The sequence below is a fragment of the Narcine bancroftii genome, chromosome 3 (genome assembly GCF_036971445.1).
Source record: "Narcine bancroftii isolate sNarBan1 chromosome 3, sNarBan1.hap1, whole genome shotgun sequence".
NCBI lineage: Eukaryota > Metazoa > Chordata > Chondrichthyes > Torpediniformes > Narcinidae > Narcine > Narcine bancroftii.
The window spans coordinates 212,399,011-212,415,627 of NC_091471.1; the positions used below are offsets into that span (position 1 = coordinate 212,399,011).

Below are 16,617 nucleotides of genomic sequence, written 5' to 3' on the forward strand. Positions count from 1 at the left end.
AATCCAATTATTTTATCCAGACTTTCTGAACGAATCTCTCAAAGGGAATCTTGTTAAATGCCTTACTAAATTCATGTAGACCACATCTACCACCCTACCCTCATCAATTTCTTTTGTTACCTCCACAAAAAACTCAATTAGACTCGTGAGGCTCAACTTTCCCCTCACAAAGCCAAGTTGACTATCCTTGAGTAGACTATACTTCTCCATTTGATTTGATATTTTTTTAACATAGTGCTAATTTAAATTCTTATTGTTGTCACTGGTGTATCTTACAATCCTGTTTAGCTGCAGCAAGTAAAAGATTTAGTGAATTTTTTTGAGAAATTCAGCAAGATAATAAATCATCCTGGGCCAGGAGCTCGTGCTGCTCAATTACACCCATGTGACCAAGTAACTACAAACCCCATACGTCTTTGGAATTTGGGTGGAAACCAGAGCACTCGGAGGAAACCCACACAGTCACGAGGAGAACGTACAAACTCCTTACAACAGCGGATTGGAACCCGGGTCATTGATGCTGTCATGGTGTTGCACTAACTGTCGTGTACTCGTCGCCAGTCAGTGCTCCATAAAAATGGCCACACAAGTAGATATGCGGTAAAGAAACTGAATGCCACTTTCGCCTTCTTTGGGCAGGACATTGTGTATAAGAGTAAGGAAGTGGTATATAGAACTTTGTTTTGGCTTCACTTGGCATATTGTTTTTAATTCCATGCACTCCATTATGGGATGGATGTGGAAGCTTTGGCAAGGGTGCCGAAGTGATGCTGCTTGGATGAGAGGGTATGAGCTCTAAGGAGAGGTTGGACAAACGTAGGCTGAAACAATAGAAGTATTTGTAGGGTTGCAACTCAGAATCTTGATCCTAGAGTAAAAATGTCAAATAATTGAGGGCAGGCATTTAAAGTCAGAGTTGGGTAAGGGAGGAAATATAAAAGAGATGCGTGGGGCAAGTTTTTTTTAATGCAGTGAATTATGGCTTCTTGGAACAGGCTGCCAGGGGTAGTGGTGCAATCGTGTAGGCTAGTAGCGATTCAGAAGCTTCTAGACAGACACATGAATATCTAGGGGAAAGAGGAATATGTATTCTGTGTACAAGCAGTGGAAATTTAATGCATCATTGTGTTTGGCAGAGACATCATGGGGTGTTGTTCTGATCTTGTGCTGTACTCTTTTATGTTCGAGGCATCGATATTACAAGTGGAGATGATATGGATCTTGAATGGATGACAGGTTAACTCCAGTTTTATATTATTTAAAGAGTTGGTGGTTAATTGTGAGAACAGGAACATAATTTCATTTATATCTGCTTCAAAATCTTGATTTGATTTTTACCTTCCTCAAGGATGTTTGGTACATGTGACTTCATTGTAATATGAGGAGTATTTGTTTTACACGTTGTTCCATGCAGCTTAATTTTTCTTTGGTGCTCATTTCTGATTGACTTGATTTTTTGTTCAGAAGGGTTGTGACTTCTCGACAGCATTGGGTTGAGCAATCTCAACATCATGTTTGTAAAGATAACATTGCTTATAATGTGTAGGTGGCTGACTAAGGTTGTAACCTGTTGAGACAAGCCACTAACCACAAAACTGTGTGCAAGTGTTTCAGGCAGTTCTTAAACTGACAAAGGCCTGAATTGATTGGTGCTGTGAGCAGTATTGTTCAACATGAATATAAAAATTTGTTTCCAAAATACAATTTAGTAAAATAATCGCATTTAGAGGACTGACAAAAATTATGATCCTATATAGTTTAGAGGAACTGAGTGTTCAGATTGTAAATCAAAGAGTGTTCAGATAAATCCTTAGACCTCTTGGCATATTGTAAACAATTCTGGATGTAGAAGCACTAGAAAAGTGTCAAAAAACAATGCTCCTGAGAGGTTATTTCCCAACAGGAAAAGTTGCAACTATTTTTCATGTAGACGAGCAAGGACTGGACAGAAGGATTTGACTGAACCGTGCCATTGCAGTGGACAGATGCACAGCTCAGCTGAACCTAACATCAAGCAAATTAAGAGTAACACCACCTTCAGCCTGTTAAATATATAATACTCCAACATTCAACTACAGTGACTTATTGTAGTGGATCAGAAGCTTGTCAAAGGCCTGAAATTAATTGCATGGCACGCACAATCATGTCAGATGTCAACTATTCTTATAAGAAACTGTTTCCTCAAAAGAATTTCTGTAGAATCATGATAATTCAAAACAAAAATGTTGGGGTGACTTAGATGAGAATACTTAAGTGATTTGTTGATGTTTTCACTTTTCCGCAGCTGATCCCATGGCTCTGGGTTTTATCATCTCTCCATGGTCTCTGCTGCTCCTTCCCTCTGGCAATATGTCTTTCACTGACGAGACCATTTCCAACCAGGATCTGCGAGCATTTACGGCCCCTGAGGTTTTGCAGAATCAGGCCTTGTCCTCAATGTCTAATTTTGAGAAGGTATGAGTCTCAACTTTTGGTTGTGTTGGAAGCTGTGTTTGCAGAAAATTCCATGTGGGTCTAATTAAAAACCATGTCTAAAAGCCAAAATGTAAATGCAATGAAAGCAACAATTTTAAATATTTTGTGTATGTGGCTTAGGTAGACGCTTTATGGAATGAGTCACATTGAACAAAAAACATCACAGAACTACGTAGATAGAATTTAAGTCTGTACTTAAGCAAACTATTTTAGGCTCTGTAACATTTGCATTTATTGACCAGCCAGTGGTATATTGAATTGAAAAAATCATATGCCAGCTGAATCGCTTTCTAACATTAATTGTTAACAGCTTTTAAAGTTTAAAGTAATCATAGTAAGGGAAGTACCACCAATAGTTTACTTTAGGAAACAGTCTAAAGCTCTAAATTAAAATTGTCTCTCAGCATCTGTCAGTGATTGCATTGATACAATTAGCAGCTGAAATTTAGCTCCTAATTATATTGCAAACAGTTCCAAAGCAAAAGATGTTAACTGTGAGCTTGGAAGAGATCAGGTGAATGGTAATGAGAAGCTTCTGTTGAGAATTTGATTGCTTTTCCCCAAATGTCCTGCTGAATGTAGTGGTGAATCCAAATGAGCGTATCTTTTAACTCAGTGTCTTGGCCGAACAGGAGTGCAGAGGTGTGTGAGGAAAGATAGCCAGGAAAGATAGCCAGGAAAGGCTGCAGAGTTAGTCATGGAGGGGATGGGGTAAAAGGAAGCTGGGATACTATGGGTGAGATCAGAAGAGTTGCTGGGTGTGGTATTGGAGATTTGACTCAGAGGGTAGATAAAGCATCACACAGGGGAAACAGATCATGAGAAATGTTCTTTCTTGATGATGAGAGAAGGGACCGACACAATTGACAGAAAGGATATCAACTCGGAAGATGTGGAATCTATATGGGTAGAACTGAGGAATAGCAAGGGGTGGAAAACGTTAGTGAGGGTGGTATATAGGCCTCCAAATAGTAGTGTAGAGGTGAGGGAAGGCATTAAAAGAGAAATTAGAAAAGCGTGCAATAAGGGAACAGCTGTCATCATGGGAGACTTTAATTTGCCTATAGATTGGACTAGCCAAATTAGTAAAAATACTGAGGAGGAAGAATTCCTTGAATGTTTACGGGACGGTTATCTAGACCAATATGTCGAGGAACCAACCCGGGAGCAAGCCATTTTAGATTGGGTATTATGCAATGATAAGGGGCTAATCAACAATCTTGTTGTACGAGGCCCTTTGGGTAGGAGCGATCACAATATGATCGAATTCTCACTCGACATGGAGAGTGATGAAATTAAAACCGAGACTAAGGTGCTGAATTTAAATAAATTGAATTATGATGGTATGAGACGGGAGTTGAGTAAGATTGATTGGGTGGTGTTTATGGAGGAGTTGACTGTGGATAGACAATGGAAAGCATTCACAGATCTAATGGAGAAATTGCAAAAATCGTTTATACCGGTTTGGCATAAAAATAAACCAAAAAAGGTGACTCAACCGTAGATAACAAGGGAAATTAGAGACAGCATTAGGTCCAAAGAGAGAGCATATCAATTGGCCAAAAAAAGTACCACAACTGAAGACTGGGAGGAGTTCAAGATGCACCAAAGGAGGACAAAGGGATTAATCAAGAGAGCAAAAATAAATTACGAAAGTAAGCTTGCGGCAAATATAAAAACCGACTGCAAAAGCTTTTATAAATATGTCAAGAGGAAAAGGTTGGTGAAATCCAGAGTAGGTCCTTTGCAGTCAGAATCAGGGGAATATATAATGGGCAATAGGGAAATGGCAGACCAATTAAATTCTTACTTTAGTTCTGTTTTTACAAGAGAGGATACAAATAACCTCCCAAGGATGTTGGGAAACATAGAGACTATTACAAGGGAGGAACTGAAAGAAATCAGTATCTCTAAGGACATGGTCTTGGGGAAATTGAAGGGATTGAAGGCAGATAAATCCCAAGGGCCTGATAATCTACATCCTAGGGTACTTAAGGAAGTGGCCATTCAGATAGCAGATGCTTTAAGAATTATTTTCCAGAACTCGATAGACTCAGGATCAGTACCCATGGATTGGAGGGTAGCTAATGTTGCCCCACTATTTAAAAAGGGGGGTAGATAAAAAGCGGGGAATTATAGGCCGGTGAGCCTTACATCAGTAGTGGGCAAAATGATGGAATCCATTATTAAGGATGTAATAGCGGAGCATATGACTAGCAGAGAAGGGATCGGACGGAGTCAACATGGATTTACAAAAGGTAAATCGTGCTTGACAAATCTATTGGAATTCTTTGAGATGGTGACAGGTAAAATAGATGGGGGAGAGCCAGTGGATGTGATGTACCTGGACTTCCAAAAGGCCTTCGATAAGGTCCTGCATAAACGACTGGCTTCCAAAATCAAGGCTCATGGGATTGGGGGCTAAGTATTGATGTGGATTGAGAACTGGCTGGCAGGTAGAGTTGGGATAAATGGCTCATTTTCTGAGTGGCAGGCGGTGACCAGTGGGGTGCCACAGGGATCTGTACTGGGACTCCAGCTGTTCACCATTTACATTAATGATCTGGATGAGGGGATTGGATGTAATATCTCCAAATTTGCAGATGACACTAAGCTAGGAGGGGTTGTGTGCACGGAAGAGGGGGCCAGGAAGCTCCAGTGTGATTTGGATAAATTGAGGGACTGGGCAGATACATGGCAAATGCACTACAATGTGGATAAATGTGAGGTTATCCACTTTGGTAATACAAACCGGAGGGCAGATTACTATTTGAATGGCAATAGATTAAGAGATGGGGAAGTGCAGAGAGACCTAGGGGTACTTGTACACCATTCTCTGAAGGCGACCATGCAGGTACAGCAGGCGGTTAAAAAGGCAAATGGTATGTTGGCCTTCATATCAAGAGGGTTTGAGTATAGGAACAAGGATACCTTACTGCAGCTGTACAGGGCCTTGGTGAGACTACACCTGGAGTATTGTGTGCAGTTTTGGTCACCTTATCTAAGGAAGGATGTTCTTGCAATGGAGGGAGTGCAGAGGCGATTCACCAGGCTGATACCTGGAATGGCAGGAATGACTTATGAGGAAAGATTGCGCAAATTGGGATTGTACTCACTTGAGTTTAGAAGATTGAGAGGGGATCTCATAGAGACCTATAAAATTCTGGCAGGACTGGACAGAATGGATGCAGATGGGATGTTTCCAATGATGGGAAAATCCAGAACCCGGGGCCATGGTTTGAGGATAATAGGCAAACCATTTAGGACCGAGATGAGGAGGAATTTCTTGACCTAGAGGGTTCAAAAGCATGCAAACACACAACCATACGTTACACACATACTGACAAATGAAACATATGGAGTAAATGAGTAGGTGTATATAAATAAAATTTAATTGTCAAGGGTTAGTGTGACCAGTTCCTTTGGTCGTTCAGCATTCTCACTGGCCGTGGAAAGAAGCTGTTCCTCAGCCTGGTGGTGCTGGCTCTGATCCTCCTGTATCTCTCCTCTGATGGGAGAATCTGTGGAATTCATTGCCACAGAGGGCAGTAGAGGCAGGTTCATTAAATATATTTAAGAGGGAATTAGATCTATTTCTTCAGTATAAGGGTATTAAAGGTTACGGAGAGAAGGCGGGGACGGGGTACTGAACTTTAAGATCAGCCATGATCTCGTTGAATGGCGGAGCAGGCTCGAAGGGTCGAATGACCTACTCCTGCTCTTATCTTCTATGTTTCTATGTTTACCACTATTTGTCTTTGTTTAGCAGTTGGTTTCTTGAGACCCAGAACTATATGGCAACAAGAATAACATTTAAAGTGGCCCTTAAAAACCAGCTATAAATGTCTGTGGAGTGGGTTGCCATCAACATCTTGTGCTGCTGCTTCTAAACACAGAGATGTGATTTTGAGTCATAGTTCTGTGTTGCCTTTCAACATCCAACTTTTCCCAAACATAACCATTTTTCAAGGGTTAAAAATCTTTCCTTTGTCAGTTTATATATTTTATTTACAACATAGTAGGAGACAATTCTGGCCATTTAAACTCGTGCCGCCCATTTACACCAAAATTAATCTTCAAGCCTGTACATTTTAAATGGTGGGAGGAAACCAGAGCACCCGGACAAAGACCATGCAAACACGAGAAGAACGTACAAACTCCTTACAGACAGTGCAGGATTCGAACCAGGGTCACTGGCATTGTAATAACATTGCACTCAATCACATGAAATAAAGGCGCACTCTTACTTTCTCTCCGGCTTCTTAATTCAGGTACTTGCTTGAATTTGGCTCGTACCTTGAAGAAGGCCTCAGGCCCAAAATGACAATTTTATATCTTAGTTCCTCCAACATTTTTGTCTTTATTATTATGAAAAAAATATATCTGATGTTTTCCATTGATGTAATTTGTGTTCCCTTCATTTATATGAGGGGTTGATTAAATGACATCCTAAATCATGTGCATAGGTCTGATTTCCCTACTTGAGAAAGTACGGAGGTTTGCCAGATTCATTTTTGGGATTTTGTGACTGTCCTATGAAGAGAGATAACATCGATTTCCCCCATGCTCTCTGGACTTTAGAGGAAAGGTAAATCAAAGAGTGGCAAATGCTGGAAATCTGAAATTAAAATCAAAACATGCAAGAAACACTGGATGAGGCTGAATTTATGGAAATGAAATGTCCTTCGTTGAAGATCCTTCTTCAAAACTTTCACTTTCTAGAGACACCTGCGCAATTTACTGAATATTTTGGTTCTTATTTTGGATGAATGAGAGGTGATGTCATTGAAACATAACATTCTTCTTGGGTTAGGTAAGGTAGGAACAGGGACAAGTTTCATTGAATTTCTGTGGTTCAATATGGAGTTCAAGTTCAAATTTATCGTCATCTGATTGCACAAGTACAACCTGACGAAACAGCGTTCTCTGTTCCTCAGTTCAAAAGCATGCAAACACACAACCATACGTTACACACATACTGACAAATGAAACATATGGAGTAAATGAGTAGGTGTATATAAATAAAATTTAATTGTCAAGGGTTAGTGTGACCAGTTCTTTTGGTCGTTCAGCATTCTCACTGGCCATGGAAAGAAGCTGTTCCTCAGCCTGGTGGTGCTGGCTCTGATCCTCCTGTATCTCTCCTCTGATGGGAGCAACTGAAAGATGGTGTGCGCAGGGGTGGTAGGGGACCTCAACGATTTTGCACCCCTCTTCAGACAACGATCCTGGTGGATCATGTCGATGGGGGGGGTGGTGGGGTGTGGGAGGGAGACCCAAGTGATCCTATGGTCCTATGGAATTATCTCTGATCAAATGCTCTACAGCAACCATACCTCACTGTGAGTGCAGTTGGCCAGGCCACTCTCGAAAGAGCTCCTGCAGAAAAAAAAATTGGCTTTTACCTTCAGATGTTTTTTAATTTTAATCTAAAACCAATAACTGTTTGGAATTTTTCTGAGCAGGGGATGGGTTGATAGTGGAATGAAATAATTTGATTTGTTAATTGTGCCAGTGACTTGTATAATAACTAAAAAAAACACAGGCAATAACTTGCATAAAGGAGTAGTTATAAATTCTTCAGAAGATGAAGAATTAGAATATGATAGCCATAAGCACAGAATATTTTTCCTTGAATATTGGCCGTGCATCTAGCCCTTTAACACCATTTTGTTTTTACCCAAACTTACAAGTTTGCATCTGTACACTTGGTTTCTTCATTTGGCAATGATCTAATTTCAAATGTTAAAGTTCAAAATGTAAGCTTCAAGATTATTTTATTGTGATGTAATAAAACAGATGAAAATATTACACAAAATTGCATTTAGATTTTTGTAAGTCAGACAAAGATTCGCCATCAGCAGAAGTTGTCTGGCGTCCTTTGCAGTTGGAGAGAGAGTTCCCCCAGAGTCACTGAGTGTCCTAAAGCACAGCATTGGGGTAGCTAATGGAAAAGATGTTGATCTCTGAAAGAAGATATAGAAAGCATGAGCAAAAAACTGCAAAGGTTTAAGGAAGTGGTAAAGTGTGCAGAGGGTTTTCCCAAGAAAGTGGTCAGTTTACCAATCGCATGATTCATATACATCCAATCTCTAATGGGAATTGAAAAATCCTGGATTTGATTCACAACTCGGATCTCCACATGCCTTCACCTACTTCTGAGGATGGGAGAATGATCAAGATAGTTCCATACCACATGGGAGGCATTTGATGATGTGTGGGCAGTGAGAAGGCCTTCAGTGCCCCACTGATTAGGCCCTGTTCCTGCCATGTCCTGCTGACTTCAGACAGGATGTAAAACTACAGGTGGCATCTTGTATTTTGTTTAAAGACCCATGCTTTTGTTTGCAGCTATCAAATATAGCTTAAAGTCAAAGATTTGTAAAAATGTAAAATTACTGCAATAAAAAAATTGAAAATAAAAATACAAAATTACAACCGTGAACACATAATAAGATGCAAAACAAAAATTTTTCTCCCACCCCCTGCCGCCTAATCTGACAGGGAAAGCTCTTTGTGACTTCCAATCACATTATTGGAGAGAGAGAGAGTAATGGTGAGAAATCACAGGAAGACAGCGCTACATGCTTGGATGCCACGTGGAATCCAGTAATGAAGGAAAATGATTGAATGGAGGGGCATAGATGATGGGCTGAATAGCCTATTTCTGCTCCTGTGCCATGGTCCTATGAACAGATGTGCCAGCCAACCCATTGTCTAAAATTTTACGTGAACAATCAATTATTCTTAAAGTATCTTTATTGAGTTTAATACATAAATCCTACATACAAAGTTTTTTTAATAAAAAAATAACAGGTCATATCATATACATATGGTTGGAAAATAAGTAAAACTACATTAGACTATCCCTTGATCTAAACAAAGGGTGAGTTCTGTCTAATTTAATGATATAGTCTATGACAACCATATCAAACCCATATTTAACAAGTTAATCTAAAAAAAACAATCAGTTATAGGAATGTGAATTGGGTCATTATGTTATCCTGAGCTACTACAAGTACAATTTGTGCCCAAAATATATAAAACAGTGATAAGATGTTGAAGCAAAGCAAATGCAAACATTTATTTAAAAAAAAACATATCTTCTGATATTCCCCAGTGTACTCAAGTTGACTGGAGACTTCCACTATTGTTACTTTTTTCATTGCAATGGGTAAAACAGAGCCTTTTCTTTTTTTAGAAAGTGAAATCTACATGTCATCTAGATGTTTCATCCTGAATTATTTTAGGCCATCAGATGCAGGAGCAGAACTAGGCTATTTAGTCCATCAGGTCTGCCCCGCCATTTAATCATGTGCTGATCCATTTTCCCACTCAGCCCCACTGCCTGGCCTTTTCCCCATAACCTTTGATGCCCTGGCTAATCATGAACTTATCAATCTCTGCCTTAAATATACTCCATAACCAGGCCTCCACAACCACCTATGGCAACAAAATCCACAGATTCACCACCCTCTGACTGAAGAAATTCCTCTGCAAAGTGGACATTTTTCATCACCGTGATTCTGCCAATGTAAAATTACCCAGATTATATTTAACAATTATTCTGTGAAAAATGGCCCATTTAAATAAAAAGCCAATAAGTTTTAAATTATTATTTACTGTTGTTAGTGTAATTTTATTAAACAAAGTTGTGCCCAAAAATGGCAATATATTGGAGATCTTGGTACAATGTGTAAAAAGAATAGAAAATAATGATTCTGCCTGTTTATTTGTTTTCAAAATGTAATTTTACTACTAAAAGTCCAAATATACATTTTTTTGTAAACTGTTTGATCTGGGCTGTTATTTTTACAGATACATGTGTATTCACTTGGAATGACTTTGTATTGGGGGGCCGATTACAAAGTACCTCTGAGCCAGGTGAGTGTTAGGTGCTCCTGAATCAGGTATGTTTTATGCTTTATTTTGAGGAAATGTTTTAGGGCAACAAAATTTTCCTGAATAGTTTATATATTTAAAGAGGTTTACATTGGTCCTGTCCACTTCAAACTTTCCTTACATAATAGAACATAGTACACTATAGCACAGTTACAGGCCCTTTGTCCCTCGATGTTGTGCCAACCTATAAATTCCTACCAAAAAATACGAAACCCTTCCATGTGCCTGCCTAAGAGACTCTTAAATGCCCCTTATGTTGGAGCCAACACCACCATCCCTGGCAATGCATTCCAGGCACCCACAACTCTTTGTCTCCCGTAAACTTTGCCTCCCTTCACTTTGTACAGTTGACTTTGGTGTTTTGTATTCCCACTCTGGGGAAAAAGGTGCTGGCTGTCCACCTTATCTATGCCTCTCAGAATTTTATAGACCTCTATTAAGTCTCCTCTCAATCTTCTTTGCTCCAAAGAGAAAAGTCCCAGCTCTTCTAACCTTGCCTCTTAAGACTTATTTTCCATTCCAGGCAGTATTCTGGAAAATATCCTCTGCATCCTCTCCATAGCTTCCACACCCTTCTGATAATGAGGTGACCAGAACAGAGCACAATACTCTGGGTGGTCTTATCAGAGATCTGTGGAGTTGTATCATGAGTGCTTGACTCTTGAACTTACTAATGAAACCCAGTTCCCATAGACCTTCTTAACTATAGTATCAACCTGCAATGTCCCTCTGTTCATCCACAGTATGAAGAAACCAACCATTCACCCTGTACTCAGCCTTCTGGTTTGCCCTTCCAAAATGCATCACCTCACATTTATCCAGATTGATCTCCATCTACCACTTTTCCACCCAACTCTGCATCGTTTGTGGCTGACAAGTCCAATGCGGGACAGGCAGACACGGTTGCAGCGGTTGCAGGGGAAAATTGGTTGGTTGGGGTTGGGTGTTGGGTTTTTCCTCCTTTGTCTTTTGTCAGTGAGGTGGGCTCTGCGGTCTTCTTCAAAGGAGGTTGCTGCCCGCCGAACTGTGAGGCGCCAAGATGCACGGTTGGAGGCGATATCAGCCCACTGGCGGTGGTCAATGTGGCAGGCACCAAGAGATTTCTTTAGGCAGTCCTTGTACCTCTTCTTTGGTGCACCTCTGTCACGGTGGCCAGTGGAGAGCTCGCCATATAACACAATCTTGGGAAGGTGATGGTCCTCCATTCTGGAGACGTGACCCACCCAGCGCAGCTGGATCTTCAGCAGTGTGGACTCGATGCTGTCGGCCTCTGCCATCTCGAGTACTTCGACGTTAGGGATGAAGGCGCTCCAATGAATGTTGAGGATGGAGCGGAGACAACGCTGGTGGAAGCGTTCTAGGAGCCGTAGGTGATGCCGGTAGAGGACCCATGATTCGGAGCCGAACAGGAGTGTGGGTATGACAACGGCTCTGTATACGCTTATCTTTGTGAGGTTTTTCAGTTGGTTGTTTTTCCAGACTCTTTTGTGTAGTCTTCCAAAGGCGCTATTTGCCTTGGCGAGTCTGTCGTCTATCTCGTTGTCGATCCTTGCATCTGATGAAATGGTGCAGCCGAGATAGGTAAACTGGTTGACCGTTTTGAGTTTTGTGTGCCCGATGGAGATGTGGGGGGGCTGGTAGTCATGGTGGGGAGCTGGCTGATGGAGGACCTCAGTTTTCTTCAGGCTGACTTCCAGGCCAAACATTTTGGCAGTTTCTGCAAAACAGGACGTCAAGCGCTGAAGAGCTGGCTCTGAATGGGCAACTAAAGCGGCATCGTCTGCAAAGAGTAGTTCACGGACAAGTTTCTCTCTGGGGTTTTGTAAACTACAACCTTCAGCACCATCCATAACTCCTCCAACCTTTCTATCATCTGCAAATTTATTTACTCATCCTACACCTTCTTAATTGCAGTGTTTTATAAATTTCACAGAGTAGGGGTTCTAGAACAGATCCACTAGTCACTGACCTTCAGGCAGAATACTTTTCATCCACAACTACTCTCAGCTTTCTACATGCAAGCCAATTTTTAATCCAGACAGCCTCATTACTTTTTGAACAAGTCTCTCACGGGGGACCTCGTCAAATGCCTTACTAATATCCATATAAACCACATCTACCATCCTAACTTCATTCATTTCTTTTCTTACGTCCTCAAAAATCTCAATTAGACTCATGATGCACAACCTTTGCCTCTCAAAGACATGCTGACTATCCCTGGGTAGACTTTACTTCTCCAAATGCTCAGATGCTATCCTTGAGAATCCTCTCCACTGATGTAAGACTCACTGATCAATAAATTCCCAGGATTCTTCCAATTACCTTTTTTTAAACAAGGGGACGACATTTGCCATTTTTCAATCCTCCTGCAGCTCCTCTATGGACAAGGAGGACTCAAAGATCATAGTCAATGCCACAGCTATCTCTTTCCTCCCTTCCCACAATAACCTGGGGTATATCATGTCTGGCCCCGGGGTCTTATCAATTTTAAAGTTTTTAAAAAGATCCAACATTTACTCTTATTTAATCTCAACATCGTCCAGCGCACAAATCTGTTCTATTCTGACCTCTGCCTGATACAGGGCTTTTTCTCTGGCACCTGTTGCCTCCTTTATCCTTAAATGGCACCACCATCGTTCTTGTCATCCTTGTTCTTCACATACCCCTTGGGGTTCTTCTTAATCCTGCTTGCCCAGGCTTTCTCATGTCTCCTTTCAACTCTCCTAAGTCCTTTCTTAAGCTCCTTCCTGGCTACCATGTACTTCTCATGAGCCCTTCCTGTTTCCTGCTTTGTATATCTAATGTATAGTTCCTTCTTCCTCTTGACTAGCTGCCTTATCTGTTTCATCAACCACGGTTCCCTTTTCCTACCATCTTTTCCCTGTCCCATTGGGGCGAACCTATCCTGAACCTAGCACAAGTGGTCCCTAATTTTCCTCCACGTTAAATTTAAAATTTTAATTAGTTCTGTACTTTCACCTTTGAACATTTGTTTCCAATTTACTCTTGCTTCTTTCTGCCTCATCTCATCATAATTAGCCCTTCCCTTATTAAGCACTTTCCCATTTTTTCTTCCTTTATTCTTGTCCATAGCCATGCTAAATCTCATGGGGTTGTTCTCCCCCATCGAGAGAGGTCCGCCACCTGTCCAGGTTCATTACCTTCTTCCTACCAATTAAAATAACGGAAGAAATAAAGTGGGCGTTCCTAATTTTATTGCACTCTTTTAAGATCGGCTTCACAAAAATCTTCACAGCTGTACTCAAGAACCAAGAGATGGGGGGGCCATTCTGCTGAGCCCCGCTTGTGATCTTGTTCAAAATCTGGAGTTCAGTGATAGCTAAAAATATCTGCGTTGGGACCTTATTGAAGTCCTTTGTGGTGTCATTTCAAACTTCACGAAACATGAAGCATTTTCATTATTTTGTATGAATACTGAATCGAGAAACTATAGATCAGTAAATTGTTTTGTAGAATGAGCCAGCAATGAAGAAACTTTACTTGCCCGCAAGCAACTGTACACTGGGTAACGATAGAAACCCTGCTGACGTCTCAAGGACTTAAATATAGGTAATTTGAATCAGATATGGTATTATTTAACTGTATGTAATATAACAAAATTGCACGAAATTGCCTTTAGTCTGCAATAAGGCAGACAAAGATTCAGAATCAGAATTAATTGTCACAAACATGTCATGAAATTTGATGTTTTATGGCGGCATTACAGGTGCAAATACTGCTCTAGTCCACATTTTAAAAAAATTAGTACAAAAGAAGAGGTAGTATCTGTACTTCATTGTCTATTCAGAATCTGATGTACCACTCTGTGTTCGTCTTTAGGGTCTTGTATCTCCTCCCTGATGGTAGCAGTGTGAAAAGGGCACGGCCAGGGTGGAGATGGTTCTTGAGGATAGAAGCTGCTTTCTTGAGATATCATGCCCTTAATGGGATGAAGATTGATGCCCATGATGGCGCTGGCCTTTCACAAACTCTCTGTAGTTTTTTCCTGTCCTGTGCATTGGCTTCTCCATACCAGACAGTGTAGAACCAGTCAGAAGGCTCTCCACAGTACACCTGCAGTAATTTGCAAGAGTCTTTGGTGATGTAGCAAATCACATCATTGCCTGGTGCCCCTAAGAATCAGAGTAAGAGAAGCAAAAGAGATCCCCTCAGAGTTACTGAGTGCTGCAGCACTCCTTCAGCCTCTGCTCCCGAACAGCACTCCAGTTCAGTTCAAACCCTTGGCAATTCAAATCCAGATCCAAACCACTGACACGATGAGGGAGCCTTCATCACCCAGGGCCATTTGCGAACTCTTCTTGACCTCCGCACCCTCTTGAATCCTGGTTCCAATACCTGGGTCATATGAGCCAGTCTCCAGCAGCCTTTGCCTGGTGTGAGTCCTTTGACCTCGTGGCCTGCAGCCAGTGTGGGTCTTTGCCTCAAGTTGCCAACAGCTTGCTGCCTGTGTGAGTCCTTCAGCCCTTGTTGGTCCACTAACATGGTTACCATCCTTGGAGTTGTCTCTACTGCTTCCCTGGAGTTTGCGACCCCTCGAGGCTGCTGCCGAACATGGGTTGCTACAGCAGCACCAGTCGTGCCACCATTTTTTTCATACAGATTTGGAAACAATCTTTTGGAAATTCTTAGGTAAGGAAGCTAATGAAATGAATAGCTGCCAAGTATAGTTAAATGGCAGGTTGCAATTATTAACTTTGTGGTTGATTATTTTAGATTCCTATTACATATACGCAGCAAACCACAAATTTATGGATATTTGTTTGGCATCAAGTAGTGATCATCTGTGGGATATTTATGAATGAGAAATCAGATGTAGAAGTGGTATGAAATTTCTTTATTGGTAGTTAATATTTGAGGGAATGAGGAAAGAATATTCAGTGGAAGGTGAATGGAACTGTTGGGGAAAGGGCAGGGAAATAACGTCTAACAATAATTGAGATCTCATCACTTAAAACATAGATAATGTGGTGCTTTATTTCCTTCTGTCCTATCTGACTGATGGAAACTTCCACCACAAACAAATAACATGCTTACTTTCCTAAATCCACAGTCCACCCATTCCCTCGCCCCCTTCAGCCTATCCCCTTAAACTCAGATTTGGGTTTTACACTTCCAGCCCTAAAATTCTGTCCTTTGCTGTCACCACCTTCCCTGCTTTCATCTCCACATTCCTGATTCCATTGCCAGAACATGCTGTCCCACCCATTATCCCGACACACACCCTCTCTCCCGAAGCTCTGCAAAAGAAGGGACTATTTTCTACTCCCAGTCCACAGGATGTTCATCTGATCCACTTCCCATTGCCGTCCAATACCAGTGATGGCTGCAGCTCCTTCCCCATTTCCAGGAACAAGAAGCTATCCACAGTACAACTCTGATTATACAAAATCGGATTCTCCAAAATCCTCAGTTATCAGAATTTTAATTTTTTTTTAGGATAAACAAGGATATCTGAAACAAATCAAAAATCCTTATTTATCCAAAATTCTTTTGGAGCTGAACTGACTGGGGATATCGCGCTCCCGGCGGCAGCAGTGGGAACCTTGAGCTCCCAGCATCAGCAGCAGGAACCTCGGAGTCCTGGAGGTGGTGGGCCCCTCAAGCTCCTGGGCAGGACCGGGACCCTTGGGCTCCTAGCATGAGCAAGGCCTTGGTGGGGAGGTGTCAGTGATTGGTGTGGCCAGCATATTTTTGGTGAGAATTAAACATTTTAATGCTTAAAAAGCCTAATCTTGTTGTTTGTTTTTGTTTAAACACTGTTACAAGTGATTTAATGTTGCTACTGGGCTTTTTTTTTAAATGACCAGTTCTCAAAAAAAAATATGGTTTATCTGAAATGAGCCCAGTCTCAGTCCGGAGTTGTACTGTACTTTCTTGTTGCCCTCGGACTAAACTATTACCTCTAGGCCACTTCCCTCCACAACCCTCCCACCTCTCCTAGAAGGCATAGATGCCACTGGAGCACAACCAATGCCAAGGTATAAAAGTCTCTCCCCTTGAAACTTCAGGCACAAATGAATTTTCATGTGTTTGGACAGGGGTCACAAACGCCATAATCCATCGCACACATGGCGTTACAGCTCCTCTTTGGAAACAGCGAAAATTCTACGCCAAGCATCACTGTATTTGAGAGAAAGATGCTGTGTAGTGGAGCTGAACATCATTGCATCCAGGTAGATTACTGTCATGGGAAAAGGACAGGTACAGAGTGAAAACAAG

The 16,617-nt window shown here is 41.3% G+C and overlaps 1 protein-coding gene across 8 annotated transcripts in view; it reads left to right on the forward strand.

Moving 5' to 3' along the window:
* The window catches only part of ptpn13 (protein tyrosine phosphatase non-receptor type 13), a 384,832-nt gene that overhangs the window by 72,789 nt on the left and 295,426 nt on the right, over window positions 1-16,617 (forward strand). For 7 of the 8 annotated variants that reach the window (XM_069926529.1, XM_069926531.1, XM_069926532.1 and 4 more), the window contains 2 exons: window positions 2,285-2,454; window positions 10,294-10,359. In XM_069926529.1, the coding sequence (XP_069782630.1) occupies window positions 2,285-2,454; window positions 10,294-10,359 (236 nt within the window). The remainder of the gene's footprint in view (window positions 1-2,284; window positions 2,455-10,293; window positions 10,360-16,617) is intronic. The other variant, XM_069926534.1, reaches the window with a different exon arrangement.